This window comes from Stegodyphus dumicola, chromosome 2, assembly GCF_044657685.1.
Source record: "Stegodyphus dumicola isolate Sdum_Otavi_A_Nest chromosome 2, ASM4465768v1".
NCBI classification, from domain to species: Eukaryota; Metazoa; Arthropoda; class Arachnida; order Araneae; family Eresidae; genus Stegodyphus; species Stegodyphus dumicola.
In genome coordinates this window covers 43,870,594-43,887,022 of record NC_140769.1, presented here as the reverse complement: position 1 = coordinate 43,887,022, position 16,429 = coordinate 43,870,594, and the positions used below count along the sequence as shown (strand labels likewise).

At 32.9% G+C, this 16,429-nt stretch overlaps 1 protein-coding gene across 7 annotated transcripts in view; it reads right to left on the bottom strand.

Annotated features, from left to right (window-relative positions):
* The window catches only part of gro (TLE family member transcriptional corepressor groucho), a 295,514-nt gene that overhangs the window by 154,519 nt on the left and 124,566 nt on the right, over positions 1 to 16,429 (bottom strand). For all 7 annotated transcript variants that reach the window (XM_085810630.1, XM_085810634.1, XM_085810633.1 and 4 more), the window contains one exon: positions 8,216 to 8,316. In XM_085810630.1, the coding sequence (XP_085666756.1) occupies positions 8,216 to 8,316 (101 nt within the window). The remainder of the gene's footprint in view (positions 1 to 8,215; positions 8,317 to 16,429) is intronic.

Genomic DNA, 16,429 nt, shown 5'->3' with positions numbered 1-16,429 from the left:
TGTATATATGATACCTACAATATAACTACTTAAAGTGCCACTCTAGTTTTTAGATTTAAAATTTTCGTATTAATAAAATAATGACTTGAAAGAATTTTTATTTTGATTTCTGACAATGCTGTAGACAAATAAGAACAAGTAAAAATTTTGAAATGGAATGGCATTATGTATTTAAATTACAATTACTATAATTAAACATTAAATTTAAATGGATACTACTATTTTCTTATAATGTTCTTAATTCTTTTATCTTCTTTACTCTGCTTATAATGTCACTTTTCGAAGAGTCCTGAGGGTTGATTTTATAATGCATTCAGAGCACATTTATGTTTCATTTTTTTTAAATTGAATAATAAAAGATAAGCCTGCTATACAAAAACCATTTAAAGTTAACAAGCATACAATAAAATAAACTACAACAACATACTCACATTTAAAAAAAGAATTTTTTTTTATTATAATTCATTTATTTACACATATACTAACTTTAATACACTATAACATATTTAAATATTGATATCAATTAAGTAATGAGTTATTTTTACCCCAAAGGATCATTAGCCCAGAAGGGTTATTAGTCTCAAAATGGCATTTTGCATTGGATCACTAAAAGCTTGTGTTACTTTTCAAATTTTTACCACCAAACATTATCACATTATATTACACCTAAAGAAATTAAATAATGAAATATCTGCATGAATGTATATATGTTACTTGCACTGTGAAAAAACAACAGTCTCTAGAGTCATCAAAATCTGAATAACTACGTCCTCCACTCGAATATAGGCATCTGAAAACCTGAATTTGGAATTTTTATTTTATTTCGTATTTTGTAAATCCTTAAATATTTTATTATTAACAAATTCAACGATTTCGAAGGGAGCAATGGCAACACTAAAGGAGGGAGGAGAAAACATTTTTATCTCCAGTACACTAGACTGTCTATTGAGAATTCTAAAGACAGGCTGCTTTTAAATATATTTAGCCCAAAGGGACATTAGCCTAAATGCCCTTGAAACATGCATGTGTGTGTAAATGTGGAAAAAACTACTTAAGGGATAATATAAAATCTGAAAGAATTTAGATTTTTTTAAATACTATTTCAGTTTTTGTTACCTGTTACATTACCATTTTGTAAATGGTACATGACAGTCATTCACAAGGCACAGATTTAACTATTCATTGTATCTGCATACAATATATTGAGATAACTCTTTATAAAATATGCATTTACAATTAATAAATGACAGAATAAAAAAATTAATTTTTTTATTCTGTCATCTATTTAATTGTAAATCACTAAAAGCTTGTGTTAACCAACTTTCTGCCTGACAAATACAGTACAACTATTTTTCTACACAATTTTAATATGGCACAGCTCAGTAAAAAGCATTGATAGCAATCCAAATTGTCAATGAAAGACGAATATGAAGAAAATATTTTAAATGTACTGAAGAAAATTAGTTAAAAATGCTATCTGTTTTAGAATTTCTGAGTTTACCATTAAAAACTACTCATTAATTTTATCTTTAATCTAATCTTTTTTATCTTACCTAATTTTATATTTTTATCTTAAAATACCAAATATCTCCAGATTAACATATGCAAATTACATGGATCATTTCAATAAATAAATTATGTGAATTGGAAGCATGAGAATGTAAACCAATGCAAGGTCAAGCTAACTGAATGGCAATGGGCCTTTTACACAATTTCCATGATTCACAGTTTTCCAAAATCAGACTGAATTCCAGTTGGCAGGCACATCTACGGAAGTTCACTCACAGCTAACCATACTGACCTTTGCCGACAGAGTGTATGTACAATTACAAACATACTGTAATTGAATGGAGTAGTTATAAAAACACACACAACAAAAGCAAAAGAAATCGAGCAAGGTCACGAAAGCGTCGATGCGCATCCATCAGGGGGCAGCATAAAAACGCGCGTAAAAATGCACTCCTTCTCATAAAACAGAGGACCAGACACGCTCTGCGAAACATCCAAATAATATAGACAGGATTTAAAAAAAAAAAAAAAAAACATACGCTTCAAAGCTTTTCGTTTCGGGACTGGCAACGCGAAAGATTTCACAAAAAGCAATTTACCGTGAAACACTAAAAAAAGGACGAAAAAAATAACGATTGAAGAGAAATACGAGCAAAAAAGCGGCACATCTGATGCAAAACGCTTAGTATAACCTCAATCTCGATTGAGGGGGAAAAAGAAAATATCTTCCTCCAGGTCAACGATGAGAAATATATATATATATAACAAAGAGAGAAAAAAATTACATAATTACATTAATAACACCTTTCTTACGCGCGCTATTAGAAAAGTAATGAAAGATGACATCTGATATCGGAAATGTGGCTACTTTACATTTTATAAGCCCCCCCCCTCCTTTTTTTTGGTTTGCTTGCAATAGGTCCTCATCTCTGTTCCTTTATTTATTTTAACTACTAAATATTTACTATATTTTCATAACGTCCCCCCATTTCAAAATGCTTTCATATCTAAACATTCAAACGTTTTCAGAACCTTTTCCCATAACGCAACCAAATTTGACTTTCATTAGTTTTATTTTACTTAATAGACGGATATTTTACATTGAATTTTTCGCTTTCCTTAAAATAAAACTACCTTAAAATAAAAATTAGTGGCTTTACCGAAACAATGATTTGAACTAAGACTGAATGGGTTAACAAAGCCACACATATCACTTTTCTCTTAAGTTTTCTATTCCTTCATTATTAAAAAGAAAATACATTATATTATTAATAATAACAGACGTAACCCTATAGATTTGTATGCCTCCCCCGAAAAAAGGTGGATTTAAAAGTTCTATCCTGAAAGCTACCTATATAAGTATCCAGGTTACTTAAAATTTTCCCTAATCTAAAATATTTTTCTAAAAGTAAATAAACCATTAAAAATAAAAGTATTAAAGCTTTGAAATAAATTATGCAAAATTCTTGTAGAACATTCCAAACGAATTTGTGCCATTCTATGAAAAACGGAGCTGTTTTGCTATCCAAAATGTAAGAAGAAATGTCGCTAAGTGCACTTATCTAAGCCTTGTCATAACAATGTACTGGAGGGAGGGGGAGTGCATATTACAAGATTAAAATTAGAATGTTCAAAATGAAAATTTTGAAGCATATTTTAATCTAAATCCTACATTTAAAAACACTACTGTAGAAAAATGTGCGCAAAATGATGAATTCGTTATGGTAGTAAGTCTATGTGTTACACGAAAACGTTTTCCCGGATAAACGGGATTATATTGCATAACTTTGGCTTATTATAAAACACACATGCAGGCACACAAAACTGCATACAATCAATTTCCGATACACCCAGATTGTGTAATCATTGCGGAAAAATAGAAAAATAACTATCACAAACCATAAGAACAAAGGAAAACACAAAAATTTCAAGAAAATGCATAAGATAACAGCAGCGATAGCGGAGGATACCGTAATAGTTAGGAATTTTTATCCACGACAGTGCGTAATTTATTTGCACATAAATCTGAAATATATAAACAACTGCTAAATCATCCGTTAAGACTAAGTCCTAAATCATAAAAATAAATTACGGGCACAGGCATTAATATTCTATCAATTCGCCTATTCACTTCTGTTGAAATACAAGAGGAATACAAGCAAAAACAACTGCTTGTTTTTGAGAGCACTGTTCTTGTTTTGAATACTAATTTAATTTAATGAGTTATTCTCCAGATTAAACGACTTAAAAATACAAGATGATTTGTTAACAGTATTGCTTTGCGCGTACGGGTTTGTCATGGAATGAATGGACACAGAACCGATAAAAGCTTGACAGAACTTATTTTCCCAAAAAACACACTTTACATCTCTGTATTTTTGTACAAAAGTACTCGTACAGTTCTTCTCAGTACGGACACAGCACAATCAGTTGCTATCACATCAAATTACTGAGAATGTTAAACACAACGCAATGTAAAACAGAGCTAAAGAGCGAAGCTCGCACAGAGATATCTCAATACTCGAAAATCAACTCTGAACTCAAAGAAATAAATAAATACTAAGAACAGGTGCTTTCTCCGGTCTTGTACAGTTTTTCCTAGCAGTCGAGAAATTTCCAGTACCTTCCAATCTTGAAATTACTGGAAGGTATAATATGGTTGAAGTTACATATAAGGGCCGGATGCGTTTACAGATATATATATAGGGACAAATTAGTTATTCAATTAAAATACCAATCATATGGATCGGACCAGCGATTTCTCGCCAAATTTGGCGATAAAAATTAGTGGCCAAAACCATCACTTGTTTGGCGTTAATCTCCCAGATTTGGCAAGACAGGTATTAATGTTAAATTAAGGACAATGTTAAGGGACTTCACCTGTAACCTTATTTTTCCCGCGAAGCTTCACGCTTTCACCCTCACTCACTCTTCTTCACTGTTTCAACGTTACAATAAACGAGAGATACTAGAATTTTACACCTAACTTCACTCAAATTATTTACATATATGAAAATTCGTAACAGTATTTTTTGGGGGGATGCAGAATATTTCTCATTTCTTCCCCTCCCCAGTTGCTGTCGGATTAACCGTGAATGTCGTCACATCAGCTGATTGGGAGTCTACTGTATAACAGATGAACATCCATTCACAGTAAACCATAAAATCCGAACTGCTTCAAATGATTTAGAAACTAAACGTAACTACTCTAATTTATTCACATAAAAAAAATACTAGCAAAGATGGTAGCTGAATAAACTACTGCATTTACTCGCATGTTTCTTCCCCCTGAAAATTTTACCCCTTCACTTTTTTAGCATAGACTTAGAAATGTTTGATGTACAGTAGTAATGCTACAGAGAGATAGCAAAGGATGTTGGCAAAAAGAAGAGTACCCCCCCCAAAAAAAAACTGACAAACGGTAATAAAATAGTATACATTATGTCATTTTTACCTTTCTGGGTCATTTTTACCTTTTTCTTCCTTTAAACTTCATAAAATTAGGGAAGGGAGGACTGTATAAGTAATTAAGGTACTCAGACAAAAAATATTTATCATCATCCACAAAAGACATAGTTTATGTATACAGTAGTCAGTATACAACAGGACACAAAAAAAATCTGACATTACTTACTCTCTTTGCTTTGAATTTTTTGAGTTAGTTGTTTAGGGTGCGAGCACAGTTGGTTCTGGATGAATTTTCAAAAAAATTATTGCCCAATTTATTTAGCACTAAATTAAATCTCATTTATTTGTTTTACTGTTAATGTGTTTAGGAGCAGTTTCAGAAAAACAAGTCAATTACAATGGAAAATGTTTCCTTAATGAAGACATAGCCACTCTGATCCTTCCTACTCAACTTTTTGGCCCTTACCGTTAGGCTCTCCTTATATACTTTTCTGTGGAGAAATCACATCCTAACCCCCCCCCCCAATTTCTTAAGTTTATGATAAACAGCCTATTTGAATGATTCTCTGAATTTTTACTTTTCTGCTATCCATAAGAAATATTTTAAAATAATAATAACTGCTATCTTAACATACATATTTACAGAAAGAAAAGTTTTCGGAGTAATGGCAACGACAAAATTCAGACATGAATCCACGTTGTAATTGCAAACATATACAACGGAGCTATAATATGCAGGATGTTTAATACTGAATGGGAAAAAAAGAAACCATAGCGTAAACACTGAGTGTGATTTTTTTTAAAGTATAAATCAAATTTACAGTGAAACTATAGTTATCCAAGTTTCTATAGATGTTCTATGTGTGCCCCTCCAATGACAGGGTATAACAAATGATATATGATATTCCAGTTCCTGCCATACTTGTAATAGAATATAATATCCTTTGTTACGGATTTGACCACATCAGTTATCCGCTGCTTCCATTGATGTGAGCTCTGGGAAAATAGAGGCATAAACACCTTGTCTTTAATAAAACTGCACAGGAAAAAAATTGCAAGGGGCTAGAACTGGGGATTCTGATAGCCAACAAAACAATGACACATTGTTTGACCTAGCATGGCCAATCCAACAATGGGGTAGACTATCATCATTCAGGTACTGGCCTATGTTTTTATACTTATGTGGTGGAGCACTATCTTGCTGTATAATATACCTGGGAACCTCTTGCTCTTACTGAGGAAACAACCACTCTGATGGTATATCTTGTTAACTGCACCCAATGATTTTTCCATGAAAAAAAATTACCAAAAACAGAACTGTTGGCAATGGTGCAGAAAATTACCTTTGGAGAATCATGTTCATGTTCCATTACACCACATGAGTTTTCCGTATCACAAAATCTTAAGTTACAATGATTAACTTTGCCAGAAACATGCAAAGTTGCTTCATTCGTAGTCAGTTCATCAAACGATTCACCTCCAGCTTATCTTGCAAATTCTCACAGAAATATTTATGCTACGGTTTGTTGGAAGGTTTTTAATGCCAGCATCATCTTGAAAGGTATATTGCAGGCATTGTAGACATTTCCATAACACAAGCCATATAGGGCACTTGAGTTCAACTTGCATAATGCATTGATTTTGTGGGAATCTGCAAAAACAATTTCCAAATTTTTTCAATCACTTCCGTTTTGGGTGCTGTTCATGCCAGACTGTCTTTTTTTTTTTTTTTTTTTTTTTTTTTTTTTATGCAAGCAGCCCATGTCCTGAAACTGTTTCACCCACTGTTCGATGCTGTAAACAATGATGGTTTTGTGTATTCCAAAACACAGTGTGCTTTCTCCCGCACGGACGGAGAAATTTTCATTAGCAGTGACTCTAGCAGCCATTTTCAGAATTAATTTGTTTTGGCTTAATAAATCAAGTACAGAATTTGTACTATGCTATTCCATATTCAATAGGAAACACCCTGCATTACTCAGCATGAGATAAAAATAATTGCTAATTGACAGTAATGTTATGTATATTCATGCAAGGATTGATCATTTATTTATGTAACAATTAATTTATAAAAACATCATTCTACTTATTTTATATGGTTTTTAAGAAAAAAAAATTACTCCTGAAAGAAAATCTGTTACTTACTGCTTAATTATTTATTAATTAAACCAAAAGCTCAAAATGTTACCTCAAATTCAACTGTAAATTTCCTACTTAGTTATAAAAATCTGAGGATTTAACTTAAATGATTATTTTTTGCATCACAATGTAAAATTTAATTACATAATACATCTTTTTAATATAAGCTTTCACCATTTTTTAGATTTTACACTGTTTCTAAATAGAGAAACGTAATATTCTCCATATAATAACTAGTTAACTGGTTACTAGTATAGCATCAGTATGATGAATTGTTCTTTCATAATTATGGTTCTAAAAAGTATCTCAAAGTATTTTTAAATTGCAACCAAGATGTAAGTTTGAATTCTACCACATACAGCCAAATACAAAGCTTCACCTGCAGCATCACATTTTAAGTCCCAGGGAAACACGAGAAGTGCTTCATCATAAATGTGAACTTTTAGTACAAGTCTGCCAATGTAGAAACTTTGGCAATGCTGGTTGAGCATAAAGGTGATGATGAAGATGAGCTTTCATGAAGAAAAAAATTTTGAAAAGTTAATACAAAAATTTGGTTTGGTTTATTTAATTACAGCAAGCCACTAAAGAGACAAATGCAAAAGTGATAGCACCCTTATTCTGTGGCATTGACATGCAAATAGCATTTTAATTTGCTACTCTGATAAACAGAGGTAATGGAAATCCTGTTTATACAGAAGTGTCAGACCTTTATAAAAGATTCCACCTTCCAAATTCAAAATATTGATCTTCACAAAGCACTTTTATGGCAGCTTATTTTTGTGAAATTTTACTCCCCCCCCCTCCAAGTTAAAAACTGATCTTCACAAAGATGCCAACACTACTAGGCAGTGGTAAACATGTCCAAAAATATCTCAAATACTGATCCCTATCATTTTCATCTGTTTTCTTATCCTTATTCATGCAGAAACTCTGCTTATTATGTTATTTTAAGCTTGTACTTTTAATTTTTTTATGAACTCCTTTGACAGCAAAATCATTCAGTTTCCAAAGCAGTCACCTCATAGAAATAAATATGATTTTTCAATTTCAAAGTTTGCTTAAGTTAAAACCATACAAAGCTTGCATTATTTATTATACAAATAGTACAGGATACAAAACAAAAGCATTTAGGTTATAAAAGAAGTTGCAATCTTACCTATGATATTGGGCTTGTAAAAAAGAAAATTCTTCTTTTATCCTATCACAGGACTCTGCCACCGTAAACTTAAACGGTTGGCCCGGTTGAGGAGGGGGGCCCTGCAAGGAAAAGAAAAAAAAAATCTATAATTTCAAATTTAGATTAACATTTCAAATATTGCAATAACTTAAATGACTAGCTAAGCTACATTCATGTTAAAGAAAGATGACTGTTTATTACCAATAACCAGAAAAAGAGCATGATTGTAACAAGCATAAACCACAGCAGGTTGCTCATCAAATATTTTCATCACACTTATGTTAATTCTCACTGAAATCATGTTTCCCCACTTCACATGCCTTTTTAGTGTAATTTTATGCTAATAATATTTATCAGTCAAATTTAAAGTTAATTTATCATACTGAATAACAAAAGTTAAGTAGTGTTTGAATTAAGAAGATTGAGAGACGAAATTTAATGAGCAGAACGAGTTAAGATATAATTCAAAACATACTTTAAAAAAGACATTTTACGACTCATACGTTAAAATGACACTAAATACTTGGAATTAAAAGTCATAAAAAGCAACGTTAAAAGAATTTCACGAGAATAAAAACTCAATTATCGTTTTCGAGGACACAGAATTTTCAATTTTGTTTCCTGATGGAATATGGATATAACTCAAACACTTTTTAAACCAATTTAAAATTTTCAAGATACTGTTTTAGTACATAAAATGCGCAGAATATTTTAACTACTAATCTAAGCTTATTTTACAGTCATATTCCCATAACTGACATACTTAAGGGAGCATAATTTACGTACTTTCTTATCGCCATCGACGGAACAGCTGGCCCAATGGATTCCGCCGATGGAATTAAAAATAAATAAAGAGTTCCTGAGTACTGTGTCCTCAGGCATTGATTACATTTAGAGCTTAGTGCTGTGTCCTCCCGGAACTGTCCATGCTAAACGAGGAACATTGAAAGAAGGACCAGAACATGGAAAGAAGATGCATGGTGGGGACCGTTGAGACTAAGGAGAACACTTTTCACTATTATGGCCCATGTTACACATACAAATATAATAAAAACATGGTATAGACGCAGGTATGTTACTCCTCTTTTATTCAAAAATATTACTATTTAACCACGTAACTATCTCGATTATAACGTCTAAAACCACCTGAAGTCTAATCAGAAAATATAAATAAGAAAGGGCCAAGGAGAATGCAAAACGGAAATATGTGCATCAACAGATTGCTTTTAAATATATTACTAATTCTTATATTACGAAATCAATAAGCACAAAATAAAACAGAAAAATGCTTTTAGATAATCTGCATGCAAAATTTCTAGAATTATCAACAATTTAAAAGTTGTTTAATTGCGGCTAAGCCTAATTGTTTTACCACGGCAGCCATATTTGTTTACATTTCAAACTTGGAAAAGTGAATTAAGTCAGCTTCTGCACCTTCAATGTCTTTTTGCCGAGTGGGACCAAAACTAAAGTTTCAGCTTTATACACCGAAAAATCTGCCTTCTTGCCTGCTGGCCGAATTGCTTGTTTTGCGTAAAAAACGTAATTTTAATTGTTTTAACTCTATTTGGTGTTTTATGTTTTTCTATATCTTACAATTTTTAATAAAAATATTTTGAATTTTTGTATATCTTTACCTTGCCCCGAAGTGAGAACTGAATTGAACGAAAAATATATCGCTAATGAAATTCGAGGAAATAAGTTTAAATGAAATGCAGGAAAATGTGCGTATAATTTAACATTCTGTACAATAAAGTCATGTAATGAAATGCAGGGAAAAAAGTGCGTATAATTTTAAAATTATGTACAATAAAGTCAGTGAAACAGTAGATACGCCTCCAAACAAGCATAGAATTGTTGTACTATACTCCAAAAGTGCGTTAAAACCATTTACTTAAATACATTGCAGAGAAATATTACAGAGAGATTATTCATGTATTTTATTGACGGTGAATTCAGGTATGAACTTGGAAATCCAAAATTTAATTAAAAAAAAAAAAAAAAAAACAGAGTTATAAGTCATGATGAAAAGACATGTCATATCAAGACTAATATGTTTTAGGCAAACTTGTTATTACGTTTTTATTTTTATTTTTTATTTCAGAAATTTCATTTTTACATGTTATTTCTGAGAGCACTAATATAATAACTTAAACAATTTAAAACACATGAACCATTCAAATCAAAAACCTACAATTCTAGGAATTAAATACATACGCGTCACCTATTATAAGGTAGAATAACAACTTGTTCCTTGAAGAAGAGAAGCCTGAATCTTTCTCAAAATGCGTAATTTCTACACAAATCTTCAATTAAAACTTTAAATATGAATAAATTTAAATCTCAAATTCATATGCATCTCTTCCATACACCCATATTTATATCTCAGCTCTAAAAATAATTAATAATAATAAATTTATTGCATCTTATCATATATTTGTGCAGCATAACAAGACATAATTACATGCATAAAGCCTTTCCCTCGTGAACCAGGTTTTTCGTAATACTAAGTAAAATGTTAAAACATAAACGTTATTAAGAGATACGAATACTCACAGCAGCTTCCGTATTTACATAATCGGGTCATTTAACCCTTTTTCCCAAGCTCTACATTTTAAATAATTTTTCAACTTTTTTTTTCTCCTGTCGGGCACAATTACGGATATAAAAGAAAATAAATCGCTTAATAAAGCGGTCAGAGGAGAGAGGGAGGGAAAGACGAATCCAGAGAGCTTGAGGGAGACACAAGAAATTAAAATAAATGCTGGGTTCGGGGGAGGGGAGAAGATGTGGTGTGTGTGCAGGCTCTCATCCCATTTTGCCGCGCGATTAATACTCGGGCACCCTCGAAAAGCTGTAAAATAATGGCTTTAAAATCCGGGCAAATGAGGCGTCGAGTGGTGCTCGTGAAACCGCAAGCACCTTGTTCCGCCGCCATTGATCGACCCCTTCCCTCCGCTAATTAATGTCTCGCGTAATTTAATGGGGCGCCGTTTTAATATCGGAGGCCCCTCTCGCCTGTAATTAACAGCTCCTTGGCCATTGTGGCGAAGCGGAAAGGGTTGTCGGAATTTTTAAAAACGCTCTCTCCCCCGCTTAATGGAAGGGAGACACATTATTTAATGAGGGTTATTAGGGGCGCCGCAAATGAGCCCCTCGCCCTATTGACTACGAACTTCCCACCCGCCCCACCTCTAAGTAGGTTATAACTTCCCACCTGCCTACGCGCCCCGGCACTCGAAAATGGGGCTCGCAAGAAAATAAAATGCATCGGCGAATTAAAGCACCAGGATGTTTTGATCAGGCGCGAGCACTCGAGTTTTCCCGAGAAACAGGGGATTGAGTAGGGAAAGGGTGGGAGAAGATTTCGAAGCGAAATTGGGTAAGAGCCACTCCAACTACTTCAACGATAGCCATTCGCCTATTAAAGAGTTAACTTCGGAAAATCCAATCCAAACCACTCTTTCTCCATTAAGTCAGAACAGTGGAAAATTGGCTTCGATACGATTAAATATTCCTCTTGCAAAACTTAAAAAATGTATGTCCTAAAAAAGAGCAAACGTATTAGCTTAATTAAAAGTTACAACCATACTGTGCTGTGCAATGTGATCTGTTACAAATTAATCTATTCATAATTCAGAATAAATTAATAATCTATCACAGAGCAGAATTTTATTGCTTTGAATTCATATTATATATCATTAACACACTCGGCAACTGCCCAATTTATACACTGAAAACCGTCCATTTTTCGTGTTAAACATCTTTGACAGATACTAGCGTGTTAGGAATATAATTCAAGCCTTACTTGTCTGGTAGATAGTCTAAACTGCTTCTGACCTTAAGTGAATGCTTTTTTAAATATTGAATGCATTTTATTCTTTTTAATGTGTCTCTAATTTATTTATTTTAAATTTTGCGTGCTTTTTATTCCATTTTGTACGTTTTTAATTCCTTCTGTGCTCGTACTGCGTTCGTACGTAGCAGAAAATCTCAAATTAAAAACTACTGTCAGAAATAATAATAATCATAGTAATAACAAAATAAAACTTGTGAAGCAACACAATGGTAGCAGCAGATTTTCTTAAGCGCAGCTCTATACCTCTAAATTAAAAAGTTCGTAACAAGAAGAGCCCACCATTCGCCGAGCAGTAAGTCAATTGAACACTAGTAATTCTACATGAATTCAAATTTCAGCGAACGGAGAAGCTTCATTTAAGTTCTCGTGGTTTTCGCCATGTGCCATTCCTCATGTGCCTTGTGAATACAAGCCAGTGTACCTTACAGTGCCCTTCATGATGGCATCCCTACACTCTGGCAAACAGCCCTAACATGTTTCGGCATAACTAACATAATAATGTTCTTAGCAACAAACTGCGGATAGCTATGTCATCACCATCGAAAACAGGTCCACGGATCACAATAAATTAGAATCCAGATAGCCAGTAAACTATTTCCATGCTAAGAGTTGTGTAACAAGTCGTTCCCAGCAGTGTGTTGCTATATCGTTCGTCAAATGTAACGAAGCTCTCACCCTTTGGAAAAACCAAGGAAACTTTCGTGTCAGCAAATCATGCTGTTACCAAAGACAAAATACGATGACGTATAGAGTGAAGTAACAGCAGTTTTAATTGACATTATCTATCTGATCCCGCATATTTCACAAATACACATCGGCGTAGCCACTGAAGGAGGGGTTTCGAAAATGGACCAATGAGCTGCTATTGCTCTTGTGACGCTAAATCTTCGTGCATGTGAGCGTATGTTGTTTACGTTTTAATTTGCATTTGTTTCGCAGTTATAAATATATGGCGTAATATTAGAAAATCTCGTAGCGCTTTCGTTTTCCGAGTTTGATTAATCGCTGACATTTCACTTTCGCGATTTTTATCACGCATTAATATTAGGATTGATGTTCACATCATATTATGTGAATTAAGATAATTCAAGAGTATATTTTTTTTAATGAGCTGAGAATGACTGAAAATGTTACAATGAATGTAGTGTTTTCTTATTTCAGTGCTTGCATTCTTTTGATTTTAAAGTGTAAGATTCAGAATACATATGATCTGATTATATCCATTGTTAACATTAAAAACTATACGCGAATAAATTGAATACGATGAATTCACTCCATTTGATGAGTATTTCTTGTGTAGACAGTATACATTTAAGACTGAGCAGTTTTAAATGGGAAATTTAACACACTAAATGTATACGAATGCAAATTAGTAAAGTTAACTTTGAATAAAATTCTGCATTAGTTATTATTATAGAACATCTTTTTCATATAGACTGCAATAAAAAGTGCTGACTTCTATTTACGTATATAATTGGTGTAAATATTTTTCTCATACGCTTAGTTTTATGTAAAGATTGCATTTGGGCTCAGAAGTTTATCACATATTTCTTTCTTCATCTTATTTACCACATATTAAGTAATATTTCACATCGCTATTTTTGCGAAGTATCCAACATGTGTTTGTATTTATTTCAACCAGGTAGTCAAATCTTCGTAATTTCCTATAATTGATTTAACTTCGCAATGAAAAGTTTCAGAAGCAATCGACGATGCTTTAATTATTTTGTACAGAAAATTGCACGGCAGAATATATTCAACCATCTTGCTTAAATCTTAAAGCACGCGAAAGGTCAGGTGACATGATAGAAATATTACTGGATGCTCATTGGTCCATCCTAGAAGCCACGCCCTCGGTGGCTACATAGATGTGCACTTGTGAAATATGCGCTCCGACTTGATGCGCCATTGTACTTTTCACGACATTGTTACATTACATTTTTAGACCAAAATGGGCTATTAGTCTCTGCGTAGGTGCACTATAACCGGCGTATAATTTCTCAAAATTGTTGCCATCAAATATTACCGTCCAGTATTATTTTTAAAAAAATTAGAAAATGGAATAATCTGCATTAAGTATGTATGTAAGTTCCTCGCACTGTCAAAAAAACGACGTTATCTAGAGGCAACAAATTTTGAATACGTAGTCCTCCGACCTAACATGTGCAAATGGAAGTCTGAATTTTGAATTTTATTATTTATTTCATATTTTGGTAAAATTAAATGAATTTTTGATACGGAATAAAACTGTCGCGGAGACTGTCGATCGGAAATTCTAAGGATATACCGTTTTGAAAAATTTTGTGATTCTGTTGTTAAAATTTTAAGTGACGTAAGTGCAAAGAACATATTTAATCAAGGAGGTTAGAATAGATGGAGTAAGCATGACGTCAAAAAAATAAACGTTCCAAAAAGCGTGAAACAGCATGTTTGTATAAAAGAATATATTTTGGTGCAATTTTATAAAATTTATCGTCTTCTGGCATCTTTTCAAAACCTTACAATTATTTATACATTAACATAGTGTTCGGGCAAAAAAAAATTTTACCGAATTCATATTTGGGAAAGATAAAGAACACCGTAAGCCTCCTTTAAGTTTTTTCCTATACTCATATACACAATAGTATTCTTGCGCAAATGATATAGGTAAAATTTTGAGCCAAACGATGACAATTTATAGAACTATAGCGAAAGTTGCTTCTTCAAGCCAATCACCTGTCATCTCACGCCCTTGAGAAACACTTTTATCCTATAGCAAAATGCATTAAAGTCTGGTAACCCTAAAGCTTAAAATAACAAACAAATCGATTTGCAAAAACTGATTCGACGAAACGGATTTGTTGAACAGACTCGGCGAAACTGATTGGTTCGTTGTGACCTTCATCATTAAAGTTTAATTTTCGACAATCATATATAGTCATTAATCTAGGAATCTGAAATATAAGATTTTTGGCAGCATTTTATGAACACGTTGTATTAGCCGACAAAATACAGTGATACAAAACCGAGTCTGAGAATATATTTTTAATATTGCCATAAACAGTGAAGGCATACTTCAAAATTTTTCCGAAGACTGTGATTTTATAAAAAAAATTACCATAATTTTATCATAAATAGAATCAGAAGAATAGTAAATCATGCAATATAGTAAACAAACTAAATCTTATTTCCATTCTGCTAGAAATTACCGTTTACCACTATAATACGCTAAAAAGATAAAATAATTAAACATGAAACCAGAAAAGAAAATGAACGGCTGGCAAATATAATATAACATACATATTCATTCCCGGCCAATTACTACAGCACAAGACCTACACAAAGGACGGGAAGAAGTGGGTGAGACAACTGCATTTCATCAGTGTTTTTAAAGTATAGTCCCAACAAACTTTACTGTACAACTCTGTTCCAATTTTGGTAAAGAATTTCCAGGACAGATCTTTAATGCCCCCTTTTCCTCTACCATCAAGCCTTTCCACTGGACTTTCACACTGCCGATAAGAGTCCCCACGCCGCACAGACACTGTACATCCAAATGATCCTCAGATTCGAACCGGGTCCAACGATATGGCAGCGCCACTGACCACTATACCGATCAGGGCGGTACAGAATGTTCTTTCATGACCATTCCGAAGCCCACTTTATTTTTGTGAATGAAAAACAGAATGAGAGCTTTTGTTTAGTAGGAACAGAATGTTCTACAGCAGCAGCCAGCACAACCAACAAATAGGTTGTACCCTTGAAACGTACATTAAAAATCATTTTCGAATGTAATTAATTACATGTAATTGTTTCAAAATTAAGATTCCTCGAAGGAAAAGGCGAGATTCAAGACAGATTTCAATTTAAAAATTCAATACGAAGTTCAATTACTAAATGAAGTATTTAAAACTGGTTTCTTGAAGGAAAAATCAAGATTGGCATGGTATTGAAATGCATGCTCAATGAAAAAATAAAATAAAAAGGCGGACTGGCTCGTATACACGTCACATGTTAGAAAAACCACAAAAGCACCTATGCAGTCAACCCGTTCCCCGGGATTCCTTCACAGGACTGAATTACCAGTATTCAGTGATTTTTACCACTCAGCCGCTGGTTAACTACAAAGTCCTAGAATGCCAAAGATATGCAGGGTAGATATCTTCACGGTTATATTTTTAAAGAATAAATTCTCAGATATACTTATTCTATTAAATAAAAGAGCAATAACATAACTCAATTCCTTTTTGATTTATAAAAAGGTAAAGATTTATGGCCTACTCTGTACATTGTTTACCATAAAGATTATGATTTTTAATTCGAAAATTTAAATAATAATAATGTATCATCTTGCA